At 39.8% G+C, this 20,366-nt stretch overlaps 1 protein-coding gene across 3 annotated transcripts in view; it reads left to right on the top strand.

Moving 5' to 3' along the window:
• Positions 1-20,366, top strand: part of ATXN7 (ataxin 7) — a 139,473-nt gene that overhangs the window by 69,360 nt on the left and 49,747 nt on the right. For all 3 annotated transcript variants that reach the window (XM_055344910.1, XM_055344909.1, XM_055344911.1), the window contains one exon: positions 20,042-20,146. In XM_055344910.1, the coding sequence (XP_055200885.1) occupies positions 20,042-20,146 (105 nt within the window). The remainder of the gene's footprint in view (positions 1-20,041; positions 20,147-20,366) is intronic.

The following is a 20,366-nucleotide window of genomic DNA, read 5'->3' as shown; positions in this document are numbered from 1 at the left end:
TTTATTTTTTATTGGTGTTCAATTTGCCAACATACAGAATAACACCCAGTGCTCATCCCATCAAGGGCCCACCTCAGTGCCTGCCACCCAGTCACCCTCACCCCCCACCCTTGTCCCCTTCCACCACCCCTAGTTCGTTTCCCAGAGTTAAGAGTCTTCCATGTTCTGTCTCCCTTTCTGATATTTTCCACTTATTTTTTTGTTTTCCCCTTTATTACCTTTCACTCGATGCCACTTTTTCTTTTTTTTTTTTAAAGATTTTATGTATTTATTAGCACTTGCACCCGCATGAGTATGTACACACATGAGTAGAGGTAGGGGGGTGGTGATGGGCAAAGGGAGAGGGAGAAGCAGGCTCCCTGTTGAGCAGGGAGTCCAACGTGGGGCATAATCCCAGGACCCTGGGATCATGACCTGAGCCTGAGGTGGATGCTTAACCAACTGAGCCACCCAGGTGTCCCACTTCTTTCTCCTTTTAATATTTCTGAAATGAGAGTGGATTATAAAGTTGAAAGTACATTATTTTATTCTTCCCCAGAGGCTGATATTGACACAAACTTGGGAGGCAGCTTTGAAATGAAGGGATGTATTTCTGTGAATGTCTCAGCTTTGCAGCTGGATTGGAAGCTCTTTATGGGCAAAGGATGTTTTTTTAATGCTGTTTTTTCCCAGTACTCAGCACAATGCCACAAACATACAATCTCGAACATTTGAACAGCCTGCACTTTTCACTGTTCTGTGATGATGCCTTTAAACTGCTTTTCATATGGTTTTGGACCTTCACACAACTCAGGACAAAAAGCAGTACAGTCTCTCACATGATGTCAGTACCAACAGTGTTTTATGCAATAGTTCCTGTTTTGCCATTTCAGCAGTCTGTGAGTGGCTATGTGACTGTTTTACTGCATTTTACTCACAAAAAAAGACATATAGTATAAACTAGTTTTCTGACACTGCTGATAACAGAAACATAGGTCTTAAACTTTTACAGGAGAGTTGCATCATACCTTCTTGTAACTTGTGCAAATTATACTGTATGATGGTACAAAAGAGCAAAAACAGTATGGCTAATTTTACCAGTCATTCCTATGCATATTGTCCTGAAATGAGCTTGAAAAGGGAGGTGTGAATCAACTAAGATGTAAGTTTCACTAGGACAGGATTTTGCTCACAGCTATATCTTCAGCATCCTGAAGGAGTGTTTTGAATATAGTACGCAAACAATTAATTATGAATATTGGTTGCTTTTCCTTTATTTGGAGATGCTTGTGGGAACTGAGTCCAAGTGCAAGCATCTCATTGTCCTGTGATTCTGGTGTTCAATTACGTGGATATTTTCGTGTAGTAAGGCCTCTAAATACAGGCCAGCTATTTCATTTGGTAGGAATAGCCATCTGTTCTAACAGTGACACAACTGGCTGTGTGGGACTTACTGGTTGGCCTCCACGCAGTGTCTGAGAAATTCTCAAGGATGACTTCAACTGATGTTAGAAACCAACCAGTGGAACTCCACTGTTAAAATCAAGACAGATGAGGGATCCCTGGGTGGCGCAGCGGTTTGGCGCCTGCCTTTGGCCCAGGGTGCGATCCTGGAGACCCGGGATCGAATCCCACGTTGGGCTACCGGTGCATGGAGCCTGCTTCTCCCTCTGCCTGTGTCTCTGCCTCTCTCTCTCTCTGTGTGTGTGACTATCATAAATAAATAAAAATTAAAAAAAATCAAGACAGATGAAAATAATTAGTCATGAAGAAAGCTGTAACATCAACTATATGTTAGGTGGGCTTTAGCTGGACTCAGGGGACTATGGTGTTTACCTTCAAGTACTAGACGTATATTCCTCGAGACTGCTTCAAAGGTGATCCCTAATTAGATATTCTGTGATTTGTGGTGTCGAATACAGGATCCCAGTAACCTCTTGTTTGACTTTTAACATATGGTGTGGTATAAGGTTAAAGTAGGGAATTGCTTGTGGTAGTTTCTAGGTAAATATGTGTTGGTAGATTAATCTCAGATTATAATGTAATGAAAGAGATGAAGGTCTTTCCTGTAATAGAGCTTGATTTGTCTTCATTCTTGATTCCACTCAGCTCACATTTTGTGCCTTTGACTGATGGGTCAGTTTTGAGTACATCCCTTTTCTTTCTGATAGCATATTCGGGCTATAGTGAAGAATAGAAACATTACAGTCTTCTAATGACTGTATCTGATTTGCAAGCATTCTGCAAATTAAGCCCAGTTAAAGAACAGCATAAGCCCCACAATAAGAAATCTCAAAAAGAAGAGTGAAAATGTTCCCACTTTAGCCTAGTGTAATTATTTCTGCTGTTCAGTTGCATAGGCAGGTTGCCAGAAGATAGGGCTACAAATTAATTAACCAACTGTTTGCAGAGATATGGCCATGTCATTACTGATAAGCATAGACGTAAATAAGGCAGCGTGTTGGCTGTTTTTCTGAAACAAGGAAGGACAGAAACATGTTAACTAAAATAAAATAAACCAAAGGCTTACTGTAGTGAAAAGGCTTACTTTGTTTCCATTTATTAGTACATAAAGTTCTTTTTCTGTCTTAAGTGCCTCGTGATGTGTTGAATGAGGGGAGAAAGTGTGGATTGTCATGTTAGTCTTTCAAGAATATAGCTGAATGCTTTGTACTTCAATTGAACATATTTAGATCTCACCCCCATCCACTGAAATCATTTCCATTGTAATTTTTTACACTATAATTTAAGCTAACTGGGATTTATTAGGCCAGTGGTGAATATTAAGTAGTGTGTATAAAGTAACGTATATGAACAGTTTTGCCCACACAAGTGTCTTAAAGTTAACCGTCTTCATAATGTCAGAAGCTGTGTCAATTCTGCAAGGATTGAATCTTTGTGTTTCCTGTTTACTCTTCCCCAGAGGTGAAAATAGTGGGACCCTTAGTAAATAACTTGTTGAAGGAGAGATTGAAGCTCTGTAACCAGTGACATGTGAGTACATGCCAGTTAGAGACTAGGATCTTGGAGCCAACTATTTTGTAACCTTTAACCCCAGGCCCATCTCTTGCCACCTTGTACAGTTTTGGGTGAGTTACTTAATCATTCCATGCCTATTTCCTCATTTGTAAACTTGGGCTAATAACAGTACATATGTCACAGGGTTGTTGTGAAGATTACATAACATAAAGCATGTAAAGTACTGAACACACTGCCTAGCCCAGTGAGGGCTCGATAAATGTGTGACATGTTATATCGTTATATTGTATTTTAAACATTTGTCTGACATTTTATTTTATAAGCACTCAGACAACAAACAACTGAGGAGAAACAGGTGTTTAACCTGTGGCATCCCTCTCAATTGTGGCTATGCAGGGTATTATCTGCCAACCACATCTGTTTGCATATGGTTGTGGTAACTGAGCTTTGAGTACCTTGTTCAGGTGTGTTGAGCAGTTTGCCCTGGAAGGATAAGGAGTGAAACTGCACTGTCTAAAGAGGTACAGCTGAGATAGAAGAATGCATGAAGCTTTCTGGTGAAGGTATTACCCATTAGCTCTTAAGAGTTTTTGAAACAGAAATGAGCTAACAGAACAAACTTGAGATATTTAAATATTTCCCAGTAGTAATAAACTACATCTGATCTGTTTAAACAGAGGAAGCCTTTGTAACATTAGGAGAGATTAGGAGTAAAAGTAATTAACTAGCAGTCAACGCTCTTCTTTCTTTCTCCCCTTACTATTCCTTCTAAGTCTCTCCCCTCCCCATGTACCTCCTTCCCCGCCTCTCCTGAGACAGCCACTCTACAGGAAAATTTCCTGCACAAAGGGAGGACTACCAGAAATGTTTATACAACTAAAAATGTATGATATTCAGAAAAGTCGGTGTTAAGACTAAAAGAACCATTTGCACATTGGTGACCTGGTGTGATCCAGCTGTCTCCTAGGTCAGACCAAGTGCTGCCAGTCAGGAAGCATCTAGTATTCATGCAATGAGTGGAGGCATAAATGAATCTGATTGATTTGAGCTCTTTTCACAGGCATCACTGAGAACATTACATTGACATGTGTACGAGTGCAACAGCATCTTTTTAGACACAAGGGAAGATTTATCTTTATTTTTTTATTGTAATTTCTCTTTAAATATATCTGCCTTTGCGGAAAGCTTTAATTCACTTGAGTGTAAGCCATGAGTAGTTTCAGGCACTTTTGCCTGGTTCTCATCATTCTTGGAACCATATTTTTAATTCCTGGGTGACTGAATTATTGACACTTAATATTTATGCCTTGCCTATTTTTGTTTTTCCCATATGGAGGAAACAATTTATAAGACATTCATAGAATTCATAAAACATTGCTCTAAAATTAGGGGGGAGTCTTCTGGATGAATGCCTCTTTAGTATCTTCTTGGAAGTCTTAGAGTCACCTAGATTTCAAATGTCCCAAGTGTATGTTCCTTATTTGCAGACCTGGCATTCTTCCAGAATTCCTTTTCAGGTACTGGTACCACCCATCCATCCTGTTCTGCAGGACAGGAGATGTGGCGTCATTCTCTGCATCACCCTTGTGTCCAGGCCATTACCACGTCATGGCAACACTTCCTTCTAAACGTCTCAGAACTGTCTCTGTGCCATCTCACTGCCATCCCCAAGTCCACACAACCCATGTCTCTCATCTGTACCGTTGCAAACAGCTCCTGTCTGGTTTTTTTACTTCTGCTTTGAACCATGAACCTCCCTTCTCCACATTGTAGTCTGAGCAGTGTTGAAAATAGTGATAAACAGTCTGATTGATACTCTTGCAGTAAGTACTACCAAACGGCAGAGTAAGGACCCCTGAAAATCTTCTCCATAAAAGTGGTAAGAACACTGTCAAGAATTGTCAAAATTAACTTTGTCAGCATTCTGAAAATTAAGAGTGGCAGGATCTTTTGAACACTTATGCAAGAAAGAAAGCTGAATCTCTGTAATACAGCAAACTCTGGGGGTTTTTAATTCACCCTTGCTCAAACCCCATCACCAGCTCCATGGTAATTTTGAAAGCCAACTAACTCCTCTACAACTGTGATAGTGGTGAAAACCAGCAGCCTAGAAGCTACTAGAAGGGACAGAAGGAGTTTGGAGCTCCCCCAGAGTCCTCTTCCCAGGCATTTGTCGTTCTTTGAACTGCCTGCTAGTGCCCTAAAAAGTTCCATTCCCAGAACTTGCCTTTACTTGAGCTGGCTTAAGGTTTACTATGCGTCCTGTTTATTAAACAAACAAACAAAAACACACACAAAAAACCCCCTCAGACTAGTGGCAATTATTGAACATTGCAGTTGTTAGCCTCAATTGGTATCACCACCTCAGACAAGAGTCGACTAACAATCTAAGTGGGAAACACTAGGGAAGAGATGTCAACTGGGGAGGAAGCCCCAATTTTTTACCTCTGGCTGACCTTGAAGGCCATAAGCAAGCAGGAGATGAAGGCTGAAGCAGAGTTGTAAAATGCTTGCTAGAAAAAAAAAAAAAAGAAATGGAAAAAAAAAATGCTTGCTAGAGTGTTGAAGGCATGCTCCAGCATACACATAGAGCCCCTCGACAAGGTCTAGGAGATTCACTGGCTCAACATATTTAAGGAAATCCCTGTCTAATAATTAGCTAACCACACATAACAGAATAGACTTTAAAACAATTAGACCAGGTAAATCACTAAACAAACAAGGACAGTGATTGTGATTTCCAGAGTTGCCACATTATAGCATTTGTCCAGTCTTCAAAAAATTATAAGAATGGCAAAGACACAGCAAAATATGGCCCACATGCTGGGCCATATTTATTACTACTGGGAGCACAAATTAGAGTCATGTCAAAGCAAAGCTTTTTTTATCTTGTTAAAATTAAGTTGGTTTTATTCAAACTACATTGTTTGACGTTGTTAATCACAATCCCCAGGCCAACCATTAATAAAATAACTTGGGACAAAAAGGCAAAAGAAAAAAGGAATTAAAAAGTTATACTAGAGGGGTGCCCAGGTGGCTCATTTAGTTCAGCATCTGACTCTTGATTTCAGCTCAGGTCATGGTCTCAGGGTTGTGATACTGAGCCCCGCATCAGTTTCTGCACTGGGTGTGAAGCCTGCTTCAGATTCTCTGTCTCCCTCTGCCCTTCCCCTCCCCAACTCCCTCTCAAGAAAAAAAGTAGAGTATATCTGTTTAACACAAAAGGAGGTAGTAATGGAGGAAGAACAAAAGACAGGATGTAAAAAAGCAGAATTGCAGATGTAAATCTTATCTTACCAATAACTAAATATTAATATACTACTAATCAACAGGTAGAACTTGGCAGAATGGATTTTTTTTGTCATTTTTTTAATTTGTTTTTGTTTTTGGCAGAATGGATTTTTAAAAATCACCCAATAATATGCTGTCAACAGGAGATGTACTTCAGGTTCAAAGTCAGAAATACGTTGTAAGTTAATGGAAAAGACATATCATGCAAACAGCAGTCAAAAGAGAACTAGTCAAGGGGGTGGCTGGCTGACTCTCAGAAGAGCATGCAGCTCTTGATCTTGGGGGTTGTGAGTTTGAGCCCTACATTGAGTGTAGAGATTATACAGAGAAAGAACAAACAAATGAACTAGACTGGCTATACAAATATCAGACAAAATAAACTTTAAAAAAAAGTCATTAGATATAAAGGAGGACATATAATCATGAATAAGTCAATCCATCAGGAAGAAATAACAATTATAAAGACATATGCACCTAACAACACAGCCTCAAAATACATGAAGCAAACAAAACAAAACCTGATACCAATGAGAGAAATAGACAATTAAACAATAATAGTTGAAGATTTTGGTAACTCACTTGCAAGAATGGACACAACAGTTGGCAGAAAATCCAATAAGAATATAGAAGACTTGAAAAACATAAACCAACTAGATTAACCAACAACAGCAGAATACACATTCTTCTCAAATGTACATGGAATATTTTCCAGGATCATATGTAGGTAGCCTCAATAAATGTAAAAAGACTGAAATCATGTAAGTACAAAGTACAATTTCTAATCACAGTGAGTAAAATTAGAAATTAACAACAGAAGGAAATTTGAGAAATTGACAAACATCCTTAACAAATTTAAAGAATAAAACAAAAGGCTAAAGAATTTTTTTAAAGATTTATTTATTTGAGAGACACAGAGACAGAGAACAAGAACAGGGGGGAAGAACCGAGGGAAGAGGGAGAAGCAGACTCCTCCATGAGCAGGGAGCCCGACGTAGGGCTTGATCCTAGGACCTAGAGATCATGACCTGAGCTGAAGTCAGATGCTAAACTGACTGAGCCTCCCAGGTGCCCCAACAGTACACTACTAAATTAGCAATGGGTTACAGAAGAAATAAGAGAAATTAGAAAATACTTTGAAATTAATGAAAATGAAATACAATGTACCAAAACTTTTACACTGCTGCTAAAGCAGTATTTAAGGAAAAATATAAAGCTATAAACAGCTCTATAAAAAAGGAAGAATGATCGCAGATCAGTTCTCTAACCTTCCACCTTAAGAAACTAGAGAAAGGAGCAAACTCAGTATGAAGCAAGCAGAAGGAAGAAAATAACAAAGGTTAGAGTGTAAATAGATGACCTAGAGAACAGAAAAAAAAACGTAAGATAAAATCAGTGACGCCAAAAGCTGGTACTTTGACAAGATCAGAAGGCTCTGATTTTGATAAAATTGGCAAACCTTTAGCTAGATTTCACCATATTACTCCTATTACTAAAATCCAGAATTAGATGACATCAATACTGACCTTACAGAGTGGAAAGGGATTATAAAGGAATACTGTGAACATCTGTGTACCAACATGTTGGATAACTTAGATGGAATGGACAAATTCCTAGAAAGACATTACCAGACTACCAAAATTGACTCAAGAAGAGTTAGAAGATCCAGATAGACTTAGTACAAGAATTTGAATTAGTAACTTTAAAACTTTTCACTAAGAAAAGCCAGGGGCCATACAGCTTTGCTGAGGAATTTTACTAAATGTATAAAGAATTAACACTCATTCTATACAACCTTTTATAAAACATAGAAAAGGAAGGAACACTTCTCAACTCTTTCTATGAGACCAGTACTCTGATACATGAAGCCAAAGACCAAAACTACAGGCTAATATACTCAGTATACATTATACAGTATACATTTATTCTACAATGCACATATAGTCAGTACACACTAGAGCCATATACATTTGAGCAAGTATGCTTAAGGTGCGTTTGATGGATAGATTGAAAAAATCCGAATTATGATATGAATAATTTCTCCAGTATTGCTAACATTATTCAGCTTTCAGTCTACATTGTATGATGCTCTATTTTCAGCACATCTCAAACATTTATGTAAACCATCTGAGAATCTTGTTAAAATGCAGACTCTGGTTTGTTTGGTCTGGGTCAGGGCCTGAAATTCTGCAATTCTTAGTTCTTGGTGATATGGAAGGTATGGTCCATGGCCCGTATTTAAGCAGCAAGGTATATAGAGAAAAGAAAACTGTTGAGCCAGGAAGCAGGTTCTCACCAGACATGGAATATGCACGCTGGTACTTTAATCTTGGACTTTCTAGCCTCTGGAACTGTGAGAAGTGTGTTGTTTATAAGCCACCTATTCTATAATATTTTGTTATAGCTGCCCAAACAGACTAAGGCAATTTTGTATTTTGTCATCTTGCTAAACTGGTAAATTCTAGGAGGTTTTCTGTAGGTTCCTGTGATTTTATACAGAGAATGTCAGGTCATCTGCAAATAGGGACAGTTTTATTTCTTCTTTTCCAATCTGTTTGTCTTTTAATTCCTTTTCTTGCCTTATTTCTCTGGCTAGAACTTCCACTATTATGCTAAATAACAATGGTGCGAGTGGATATCCTTGTTTCTGAGCTTAGGAGGAAAGCATTTAATCCTTCTTCATTAAGTGTCATATTAGTTGTAGGTGTTTTTGTAAATATTCTTTGTCAAGTTAAAGCAGTCTCTTTTCCTGGCTTTGTGGAGGTGGTGGTTGTTTATCCTAAATACTTTTTCCTGCATCATTTATGATGGTATGATTTTTCTTCCTTGGCCTGTTAATATAACTACATTGTTTGATTATGGATTATTTGAAATATCTTTTTAGTTTCTATGTGTTGGGAATTTTTCATGTTATCTTTCTCTTGCTGATTTCTAATTTGATACCGTCATGGACAGAGAACATAAGTGGTGTGATTTCAGTTCTTTAAAATTTATTGAGGTTTGTTTTATGTCCCAGGGTATGGTCTGTAGAAGGCTGATCATTTAAGAACAGAGATAGGTCAGTAGGCAGTGCCATTTTATACTTAAAGTTGTACTTAGTTATATGAGAGCCATGGATTTTCTGCCTACAAGAAAGATACTGGCAGGTGTGGTGTTACAGTATTGACTGCCTTTTGAACAAAAGAGGTAAGGGTATTCTTAATTCAGTCATGAAATTGTAACTGTAACCCTAACAATAATGATGGTAAAGTTAACAGTACTCTTATTGAATCCTTTATATACACTCTCCTTACTGTATTTAGAATAGAGTTAAGCATTTTTAGTGGAGTATCTCACACAGTCCAACAATCCACTGAGATAGATACCATTGTTTTTACCATTTTTCGAATCCAGAAATTGGAAGTCAGGAGGTTAAGTACCTTGCTTGAGGTTATAGTAGTAGCAAAGTGGTAGACTTTTAGCCTATGTCTCACCCATAGGCTACAAGCTTAGCTGAGTGGTAATGTTGCAAATCAGATTCAGTAAGGATTTTGGCAGGCACTTCCAGATTTAGGATGCGTGGCATTTCAGGCTTGGGTTCTGATTTGAAAGGTCAGAATTTACTGACAGTATTTTGAGTAGCTTAAGGTACACATGAGACAGCTTGTCATGTGTACTGCCCAGTTGGTCACCCTTGTAGCCTGATGTGACTTCCCTAATGTAGATTCCCTAGGATTTCGATATTTGCCTCTTCTTTTCTGTTCCAGGCACTGTATCTCAATTTCGGTACAAGCAGTGACAACATCAGCACTTGTGACTTTTCTGGGGAGGGTCAATGTGAGGCTGGCCACTGGTGGTTAGTGATTCATAAATATTTGGACTATTTTCTTTGCTCTAACTCTTTGGTCCTCTGCTGTTTGGTTAATTGCTCTTTGACTTAAAATATGTCAGTTTTCTTTTTAATCCAGTCTTTATTGACTACTTTAGTTCAGATAGAGCCCCAAACAACATATATTTTAGCAGGCTATTGATTGGATATTTTGTCCCTAGTTAGTTCCATTATGTAACATCTTATGGTCAAAGGAAAGTCTGATTGCCTTTAATTATTGGAGCAGATGATAGGAGTTCAGGAGAAATGTGTGTGGAGGGTAGAAATAAAGTTCTATTTTATCCTTTCCCAGTTAAGACATTAAAGCTCATTTAATAGCAATTAAACACTTTTTTATGTTATTGATATTACTTTTAAATTTCTAGAATCAAGAGTTAGCATTTGAGGGTGATCCCTGGGTGGCTCAGCGGATTGGCACCTGCCTTTGGCCCAGGGGGCGATCCTGGAGTCCCGGGATCGAGTCCCACGTCGGGCTCCCAGCATGGAGCCTGCTTCTCCCTCCTCCTGTGTCTCTCTCTCTCTCTCTCTCTCTGTCTATCATAAATAAATAAATCTTAAAAAGAGTTAGCATTTGAAATCAATTTGAGGCTGACTGTAATAAAAGTTTAGTATGTGCGGACTAGCCTTCCAGGCTGGTCAGGTTATTTAGAAGTGTTTCAGAAGCTAATAGGGCTGAGCGTCCTGGTATATAAGGAAGCCTTTAAGGAGTGATGAGAGCATACCATCCAGAGGTGGATGAAGCAGTCTACTTTCTGATAGAATGCCTTGGTTGACTTTTATTAAACAAGGCAGAAGAGCAGAGCGATCCTGAAGGGTAAGGAGGGCACTGGATAGTGGAGAGCTTGTTTACTGAGGTGGAGAAGGACATGGACTTTTGAAAGCCACCTTCAAATCCCAACTCCTCCACCTCCTGATGCTGTCACTTCAGGCAGGTAATCACCTTGTGCCTTTTTTGCTTTTTTGGAGAAGTGTGGGTATAGTAACAAAAGTTTATACTTTTGTTACTGTGAAAGGTAGGTGTAGTATTATGAAGATCAAATGACTTAATACTTAGTGCTGTACTTGGAACATCGGCAGCATTTAGTAATTGTAAACTTTCACTACTTTTGTTTTATGTATTAATGCTTCTTAGGGTTTCTTGTTGTGATTTTTGTTCTCTGGTACCTACCTAGTACTCAGAATGGTGTATAGGCAGGGTAGGGGTTCAATACATGAGTGAGTAAATGAATGCATTAATGTATATAGAGTACTTGCCATGATGCTTGTAAGTACTTAATACATAGTATTATAAGAGGTGCTGGCTGTTGATGGCAGAGATTGGAAGCAGTGACTAATGTAATTCACTGACAGTAAAAGTAGCAGACCTAGCACATGTCCGACAGTTCTAAGAACCATCTGCATACTACCTTACTTTAAGCTTGTAACTACCCATTAAGGTAGCTGCTAGCATTATCTCCATTTTATGGATGGAATACTGAAGAAGGGGAAGTTGCCCAAGGTCACACTCCTAGTGAGTGATGACGGCATTGCAATTTAAGCTCGGAAGGTCTGATACAGAGGGCTTTCTCAAGTTCTTTTTTTGAGAACCTGTGTGCTAGGCATTGTGCTATTGTGCTATGCAGATATGGCACTTACCTTCATGGAGCTTACATCTTAGGGAAAGAGCCAAAGCACAAATAAGAAATAACTAATGAGTGAAGAGAAGAATTATCTGAAGAGATAGAGGCCTGCTTTAAGTGGGGGTGGTCAGGGAAGATCCTTCTGTTGGAATGTAAGCTGAGACCTGGAGCCAGGTCTGGAGCCAGCCAGGCAAAGCATTCCATACTGAGGGAACAGAATTAGCAAGGGCCCTGAGTTGGGTCAGTGATTGGCATGCTGGTGTAGTTGTCAAGGAGATTAGAATTCTGGAGTGGAAATTGTGGGGTGAATACTATGTCTTGATGTTGCAGAGGTCAAGCAGAGCCTTGTAAGCATTGGTTTTCATTCTGACTACATTGGAGAACTACTAAAGGGTTAAGTCAGACTAGGTGATATTTTGATTTAAAAACATCACTGGTTGCTGTAGGGGAGTGAAGTTTGGAAAAGGTGAAGGGAGCATAGCTACTATTTAGATCAAATGCCAGAGAGCAGCGATAGGGAAGAGGATAAAAAGTGGCTCACATTTTAAAGTACTTTTCACTGTTATAAGATTTCATATTCCTTATCCCTTCAGCAACCCATGAGGTAGGTACAATTACCCATGTATAGAGGAGGGAACTGAGTAAAGGCTAGTAGGTAGCATGGTTGGGATCTGAATGCAGCCAGTGTGGCTCCAGAGGCTGTACTTTTAACCACTGGGCTCTATTGCCTTTGCACACCAAGTTCTTCCATCCGTGTCTACCAGGGTCTATGCGTTCACATTAGCTGCAGTGTGGAAGGAACTGCAGCGCCATCTTAGGCTTCCTCCCCTGGCCTTACACTCCACCCATAATCTGAGGGCTTGGCGGGGTCCTCCAGAGCTTGTCTTTGGCCTGTTTACCCCCATTTTCATCGCACAGGTGTTTCATGTCTCACTCTGTGCATCAGTCCTAGGGACCAGTGTCCTCGATCTGTCTACCCCCTTGCTGTCACCTGAGTTGATCCACACTTATGCCAGAGTGATTTTTTCTATAATGTGGCTTCCTCACTTATTATCTTGGATTCTCTGTGGCTTGCAGGGGCATAGCTTAAACTTGGAAGCATGGGCCCTGACCTTCCACAGGGAGAGGAGTCCCAGTGAGTCCTCTCTGCTGTCCCGCTGCCTTTCTTGCTTACAGAGAGTAGAGTGTGGTCAGCAGTAGGAGCACCAGTCCACTTGAGTGCTCAGCTCGCATTGTAAAATTGTCCCTGTCGGTGTATATATCAGTCTTCTGTGAGTTTAATTAGTGGGAGCTGGGGCCCTTGCAGCAGACACTGCAAATGTTTATTTTTGTGTTTTAGGGTTTTTTTGCTCATATTTATTGAGTAGGTTTACTACCTGCTCAGCCCTGAGTGCTCCCCATGGATTCATTCATTTAATCTTCAAAATAACACTTTGAAATACAGGTCCTGTTGGGATCCCTGGGTGTCGCAGCGGTTTGGCGCCTGCCTTTGGCCCAGGGCGCGATCCTGGAGACCCGGGATCGAATCCCACGTCGGGCTCCCAGTGCATGGAGCCTGCTTCTCCCTCTGCCTGTGTCTCTGCCCCTCTCTCTCTCTCTCTCTCTCTCTCTCTATCATAAATAAATAAATAAATAAAATTAAAAAAAAAAGAAATACAGGTCCTGTTAATGGTATTTTACCAATGAGGAAACTGAAGTTCAAAGAGGTTAAATAATGTAACTATGATCACACAACTGGTAAGAAAAAGAATAAGGACAGGAGTCCAAGTAGTCTGACTCTACAACTGCTCTTAGTTGCTGCATTGATACACCAGCAAAAGAGAAATTGCTGCTGTTCATTCTGAGAATCAGACCCTGACACATGAATTGTTTCATCCCATCCCACAGGAATGGGATTGATCACATGTTTAAGGGAAACCTTCTCACCTTCAAATGTTTGGGTCACTAAATGGCATACTCAATTCTAGTGGATGACTCTGTCGTTAAATGACATAAAGGCACAATTATAACCTTGACTTATGATGGCCCCACAAGGACTTTAATACTTCACTTATTGTTCATCAGGTAATATATGACACATTTATTTGCTGCTTCCTATTGGTCAATTTAGCCATTGTCAGGCACTGTCCCTAGAGTAGGAAGCCAGACAAATACAGAACTTTTTCTAGTGGGAGGTGGTTAAGGTTCCGACGAGATGGGTCATTACAAAGTGAGCATAGTTCGCTGTGGTAAGGCTAATAACTAAGTCAGTGCTTTGGGAACGTATAACAGGGCCTGCCTAGCCAAGTCTCCGTGACAGTGACATCCAGGCTGAGACCTGACATCCAAGCCAGGTAAAGATGTGGAGAAGGTGGTGGTTCCAGGCAGATGGAACAGCAAGCACCTGGGTGCTATGGCAGGAGAGAGCATGATGTGCTCCAGGAACAAATCAAAGGCCAGAGGGGCCAGCTGCAAAGAGGCAAGTTAAGGCTGTTTAAGGCCTCATGATCCAGTTTTTATGCTAAGAGCAACTGGAAGCTACAGACAAGTTCCAAGTGCCAGTCATGACTTCACTAACACACAGTAAGAGCTTGCTTCTCAAGATCTGGGCTAGGGAAAGCAAGAAGGAATCTGCTGTTAGGCAGGACTACAGAGGTGGCTGCTTGTAAATTACCATCCATAAATCAGTGATGGAGGGACTCCAATGGGATAATGAATGATATGAGTAAGAGCACAGTAGAGAGGGCAGTGAAACTGTTCTTATTAAATAATAAATAGTAGGAGTTCCAGGAAGAAGAGGGGAAAGCTTTCTATGTTCTAGGAACGGTTCTGGGCAACAGATGGGATTCTAGGAAGACAAGGCAAGCTCTGAGAAGGCCAGGCTGTCTGGAGACTAGAGCAGGTTGACTCAAACCGGAGAGGTGGGAGAAGCCAGATGCTAGGGCCCTTGGTCAAGGAGAGGTTGGTCAGGGGTCCAACCCCTGTTTGTTTGTTTTTTTTCCAAGCCCTGTTTTGGAGCCAGCAAAGGTCTTTGAGGAGAGGATTAGTGTTCTTGCTTTTATAGGTCTGTGGCTTTGGCAGTAGGGCAGAGGAGGCTGAAAAGGGAAGAAACAGGTTCTGTTAGGAGATCTGTCCTAGTGTGCGGAAGCTACCACCGTGGCTACTGGCAGTGGGTGTAGCATGGAGGAGGCAGGTTTAGGCAGTGTTTCTGAGAGAATGTTGGGAATTGCCTGGGCTCCTGAGCCCCACACATCTGGCTTCAAATGTCAACTCTGCCACTTACGAGCTTGTAAAGTCTCAACGTCTGTGCCTTGTTTCCTGAGCAATAGTGTGGGTGCATGACTCCTGTCTCAGGCTGGAGAGGGGACTGTTACATGAGCACTGCCTAAGGAGGTCTCCTAGGATTTTGCATGTATTAGCTCTTAATCTTTCAATCCTATGAAGTGCCCAGTAAATTAGGTACTGTTTATCAGTACCATTTGACACATGAAGAAACTGAAGTTTGAAGGGCTTACAGAACTTGCCCATCAACACATTGGATTCAGAGTGATAGGGAGGGATCCTCTCTGTTAGCACCTCTGCTTATTTGTGATAGAGAGCAACTAACTAATGGTTAGTGGGAGAGTTCTTTGAAGAGAAGAGAGCTGAACCAGACCTGACAGTGTACAAATGTACTTGGCATCTTATGAAGAGAAAGGGCAGAGACTAGCTGAGAAAGCTTTCTGGGTTTAAGGAGAGAATGGAGGACAGAGTACCTGGAGCAGAATGAGCCAAGGAGAGAGGAGCAGAGAGGGAATAAGGGAGCAGAGAGTGAGAGAGAGGCAGATGAATATTTGGCAGGGTCCTGGGGGCTGTGGTAAGGGCTGAGATTTTATTCCTAGAGGAGTGGGAAGCCACTGGAGAAATGTTAATGGTAGTGACGTGATCTGTTGGAGGACTTCAAAGAATCACTTAGGCAGCTGTGTGGAAGAGATTGTAGACCACCTGGTAGATGGACTTCCTCCATAGTCCATTAGAAACAAGGTGCTGGTGGGAGGCTCTAGAGCAGTGGCTTAGATAATGGGGAGAAGTGGACAGAAATTTTAGGGTAAAGCCAAGCCTGGATGTGATGAGGGAAAGAGGAATCAGAGATGACATCTGGATTTTTAGTTTGAGGAATCAAGGAGATGAATAGTCATTTACCCAAGAGAGGGGAATTTTTAGGGGGTGGGAACAGGGCAGGGTGGAAAGTGGAGTTCTCTTGGACATGCTTATCCTTTTGAGATGTATATAAGACATCCAGATGGCAGTGTCTAGTAGGCAGTTGGATATATGAGTGTAGACAGAGCTCAGGAACCATCTGGGGCTAGAGATAGAAATGTAGGAGTCATTGGCATGTAGAAATTGGGGAGTATGGGAGAAGGGAGATACCCAGGGTGCTGCAAAGGTGGGATGCTTTTGCTTACAACACGCACATTCTGTTGTTGAACTCAGTTCTCAAGTTGGGGATAGTAGCACCAAAGTAACTGAATACATTCCCTACTGTTTAGGATCTGATTTCAGGTAGAGAGCCTTCATTCTACACTTGTCTGTGGAGGTTCTGCACAGGTGCTCATGTGTCCATGTGCTTAAACCCAGTCCTTCCTTGTATGCTGGCCTGGGGTCTCCAAAGTACATGATGGCCTAGATGTGGGTGCTGGGCTACTTGCTAATTGGAAGATTGGAATGACCTGAATCCTGAAAAAGATTTAGGGTTTACACACAATAAAATCCATTCTTTCAAATTATTTTGGAGTCCAGGGAGCCAGGTGTACAACTTAAAAACTTTTCATTATTTTGAAGTACATAATGGTCTAAGTTGTATGTTTACAGTGTATTTTATTAACTTTAAAAAAACTCAGTAGTAACATTTTTATCAACTCTTATTTCATTTTTTGATTTAAATCTTTTACTTCCTTGCATTTGGACAAGTTTTATATGTTAGTTTGTAGATGGGCTGATTATAAACATTCTTTAAAAATATTCAGAAACATACATACTGTCTCTCACAAAAATTTCATTTTCTCTGTTGCCACAACATTCCACATTCTGTTCCTGTTGCTAAGGCCTCTGGAATGTCCCAGTGCAGAAAAAGGATATAGAACTCTTTTTTTTTTCTCCTGGAGACATTTTATTTAAATGATTTTGTATCTTCTAGCTTACTTCCAAATATGGATATCTTGAAAGTAAAGAATTTAGAAAGCTAAAATTAAAGTTGCTTTAGATTTTCATAACTGGAACTCAGTTTCTTAGGGTAGCATGAATTGGATTTAAGTGTGTACCATGATTCTTTCCAGAGAGGGAGGGGGGGGGAGAGAGAGAGAGAGAGAGAGTGTGTGTGAGAGAGAGAGAGAGAGAGAGAGAGAGAGAGAGAGAGAGAGAGTTCCTGCCTATGCAGGCTTTTTAGGGAGTGTGATGTGCTGGTGAGATATTAAGAACTGACTTCACAGAAAGAGCACACCTGAGTTTGAGTCATGATTATGCTTTCTTGGTGAGTGATAGTAAACAAGTTCAAGTCTCCATGGGTAAAACGAAGATTATATTGTAGGATAAACCATATAAAAAGTCCTTAGCACGGGGCCTTTGGTACGTGGCAGTCTCTCAGTAAAGGCCTACTGTTTTATCTTCACTACTGTCATCATCGATTGCAAATGATCTTAAGTTATTGAGGAAATTGAAGTTTTTACAGAAGTCTAGGTTCCTGGTCCCTTACAGAATGATTCCTACCTTCTTACTTTTAATAATGTTTCTAAGTCTCGCAAAAGGAAGAAAGGAATCACAGCAAAAAAGAACAGTTTTCTGTATAAACATTATTGTAGCCAGTTGAATTGCTACTACTTGAAAGGATTGGTATAGTTTTTAATTTTTTCAAATTGCTTTATTTATAAAGGGGTTGGGGCTAGTATCTGACAAAGTGATATATTTTAAACAGCATTGCTTAACTTTGAGTGCTGTGGGAAACCACACAAACCAGCACATCACAGTTGCCTAAATCTAAACTGAGACCACACTTGATTTAATGCCATTTTAACTACCATTTAATTAATAAAATTAATTGAATCAATTTCATTAATGAAACTTGATATTTATAGACATTTCATACTTTACAGCTGTTAATTATGAATGCTATGTTCTGTAATTCAGATTTTCTTTCTTAATTGGTCTTGTGTTAGAGGCATTTAGCATAGGAGTATGTGGAACTTAAAAGGAAACTACTTAAATTTTATTTTTAAAATGAAATATCGTGTCAAATTGTAGCCATGGAAAATGGCTTATTACATGTTGATCATTGCATGGATATAACCTTTCCTTTTCTCCCACATGTACTATTATTAACTCAATGTGGGCATGCTTTCAAGGAAAATAGCACATTGTTTGGTTCTTATTTTTCATTAAATTATTAAGCTTAGTCACAGAAGTCAGCAGTCTACTAGAAGCTTCTTACATTATCTAATCAGTTTATCAGAGGTGTTCAGGTCTGACATTCCAACTTAATAGAGGTGGAAACTGGAAGGAATTTCTAGAAATCACGTTCCTCTGATCTTCAAGGGACCAAGGCCAAGCCATTGTTGTGAGTCAGAATGGCATCTCAGCTTCTGACGTAGACAAAGTACTTCATCTCTCTGTGAATCAGTTTCCTTCTTTTTAGAGTGGGGTTGTAATGGTATCTACCTAGGTAGTTGTGAGAAAAGAATGAGATAATAGCACCTAGAAACTGCTCAGTGCTGCCACTGCATCTCAGAATCTTGTCGGTCCCTGGTATATTTCAGATTTATAGCTAGCGATCTGTGTAATTCAGTGTAATAGAAACTGCTTAAACAAAATCTGAGCTATATCTTGTTGTAGATATTAGATCAGTAATTTAGTACTTTTGAGACTATGATCACTTTACATCTTCTCAGGGTATTTTCTTTTTCCTATAAACCTGCCATGATCACCCAAGCTGGAGAAAGTGTGAAATTAAATCTTACAGGAAGGAAAACAGAAGCTAATTAGTTTTAAGACATCTTTCCCCCTTTAAACTTGGTATTTGATGTACTCAACTATTTGACTAATTGAAATGTGCTAATTATCCATTTATTGCAGATATTCTAAATAGTGTACAATACTTGTTTAAAATCAGCAGTTGTGGGGATCCCTGGTGGCTCAGCGGTTTGGCGCCTGCCTTTGGCACAGGCGTGATCCTGGAGTCCCGGGATCGAGTCCCACGTCAGACTCCCGGCATGGAGCCTGCTTCTCCCTCCTCCTGTGTCTCTGCCTCTCTCTCTCTATCATAAATAAATAAATCTTTAAAAAAAAATTTATAAAAAAAAATAAAATCAGCAGTTGTCTTTTTTTTTTTTAAAGGAATCTTTTAACCCAATGTGGGGCTTGAACTCACCACCTCAAGATCAAGAGTCCCATGCTCTACTCACTGAGCCAGCCAGGCACCCTTAAAATCACCACTTTTGAAATATTTAAGAGATTAGATTCTGGATCTGAAATGTTAGTACGATTCCCTACCTAGATTGTTGTAATAAGTAATTATTCGTGGTTAGGACTTTTTAGTTAACCATATATCAAGTCACTTTCAGTTTTTGTATATATGCAGATAGTTTAGTTTCACATTTGTGTTTTAATTAATTTAACTTTCTAACTAAAAAATCCTACTTGTATCTTGCCCTATTCTGGTAACTGAACTGAGATTAATGTATGTAATGCTGTGTTTGTACCAAAGTTCCATATATTCAGGAGCATCAGTATGTGAGCAAAAGGACTAGAGGTTCCTGTGACCTGAAAAAATAGTATAAAAATAAATTTCTTTGTATTACACACTGACCAAACCAGCAATTTTACTCTTTAGTGAAACCTCTGCTTCCTTTATTAAATTTTCCATAGAACTCAAGAGACCAAATGGCTGGAATAGAATGCATAGTTAAATAAAATCATTAGATGATACAGCTTTGTAACTTGCTAGGCATTTTATGTGGTTGCAGATTCTTCCCTATAACCCTTGGTGGCGTTATCTAAAGTTGTTTTATTGTGTGAGTGTATGCATTGTTTGCATTTTAATAGATTTGTCTGTTTCACCTCTTACTGATGGCTTTTGGTGCCTTTTATTTTGACTCTCTGAACAGTGATTCTGTAAGCCTGATTTGACTTCTCTCTTAATAGTCATGGTGCCACATCAGTTACTTTTAAATGATACTGGAGTAACAATTATACTGGTGTACTTCATCTTAAAGCAGCTCCTTTAGAAAGTATTGCTAGCCTAAATGGTTTCATATTAATCAGAACCAGATGAGTGAGTGATGCTCTTTCTTTATTGCAGACATGCCAATATTTGGTCTGTGTCCAGCCCACGATGATTTCTACTTGGTGGTGTGTAACGACTGTAATCAGGTTGTCAAACCGCAGGCATTTCAATCACATTATGGTAAGTGCATAACCATTCAGAAATCATTATTAGAGGGTAAAAGGTAAAGCAGGATTAAACTGAAGGCCAGTGACAGCAGGGATAGAATATAATATCCCTCCCTCTGTCAGGAGGTACGCTTTCTAATTCATTGAATGGGTTAATGCCTGTCAGGTGTTGGGTATTTTCTGAATTTTATTGGAAGTGATGTGCATTTTCTAATTTATTGAAATTGGACAGG

This window comes from Nyctereutes procyonoides, unplaced genomic scaffold (genome assembly GCF_905146905.1).
Source record: "Nyctereutes procyonoides isolate TBG_1078 unplaced genomic scaffold, NYPRO_anot_genome, whole genome shotgun sequence".
NCBI classification, from domain to species: Eukaryota; Metazoa; Chordata; class Mammalia; order Carnivora; family Canidae; genus Nyctereutes; species Nyctereutes procyonoides.
The sequence above is the reverse complement of the archived record's forward strand: the minus strand, read 5'-3'. Positions and strand labels throughout refer to the sequence as shown.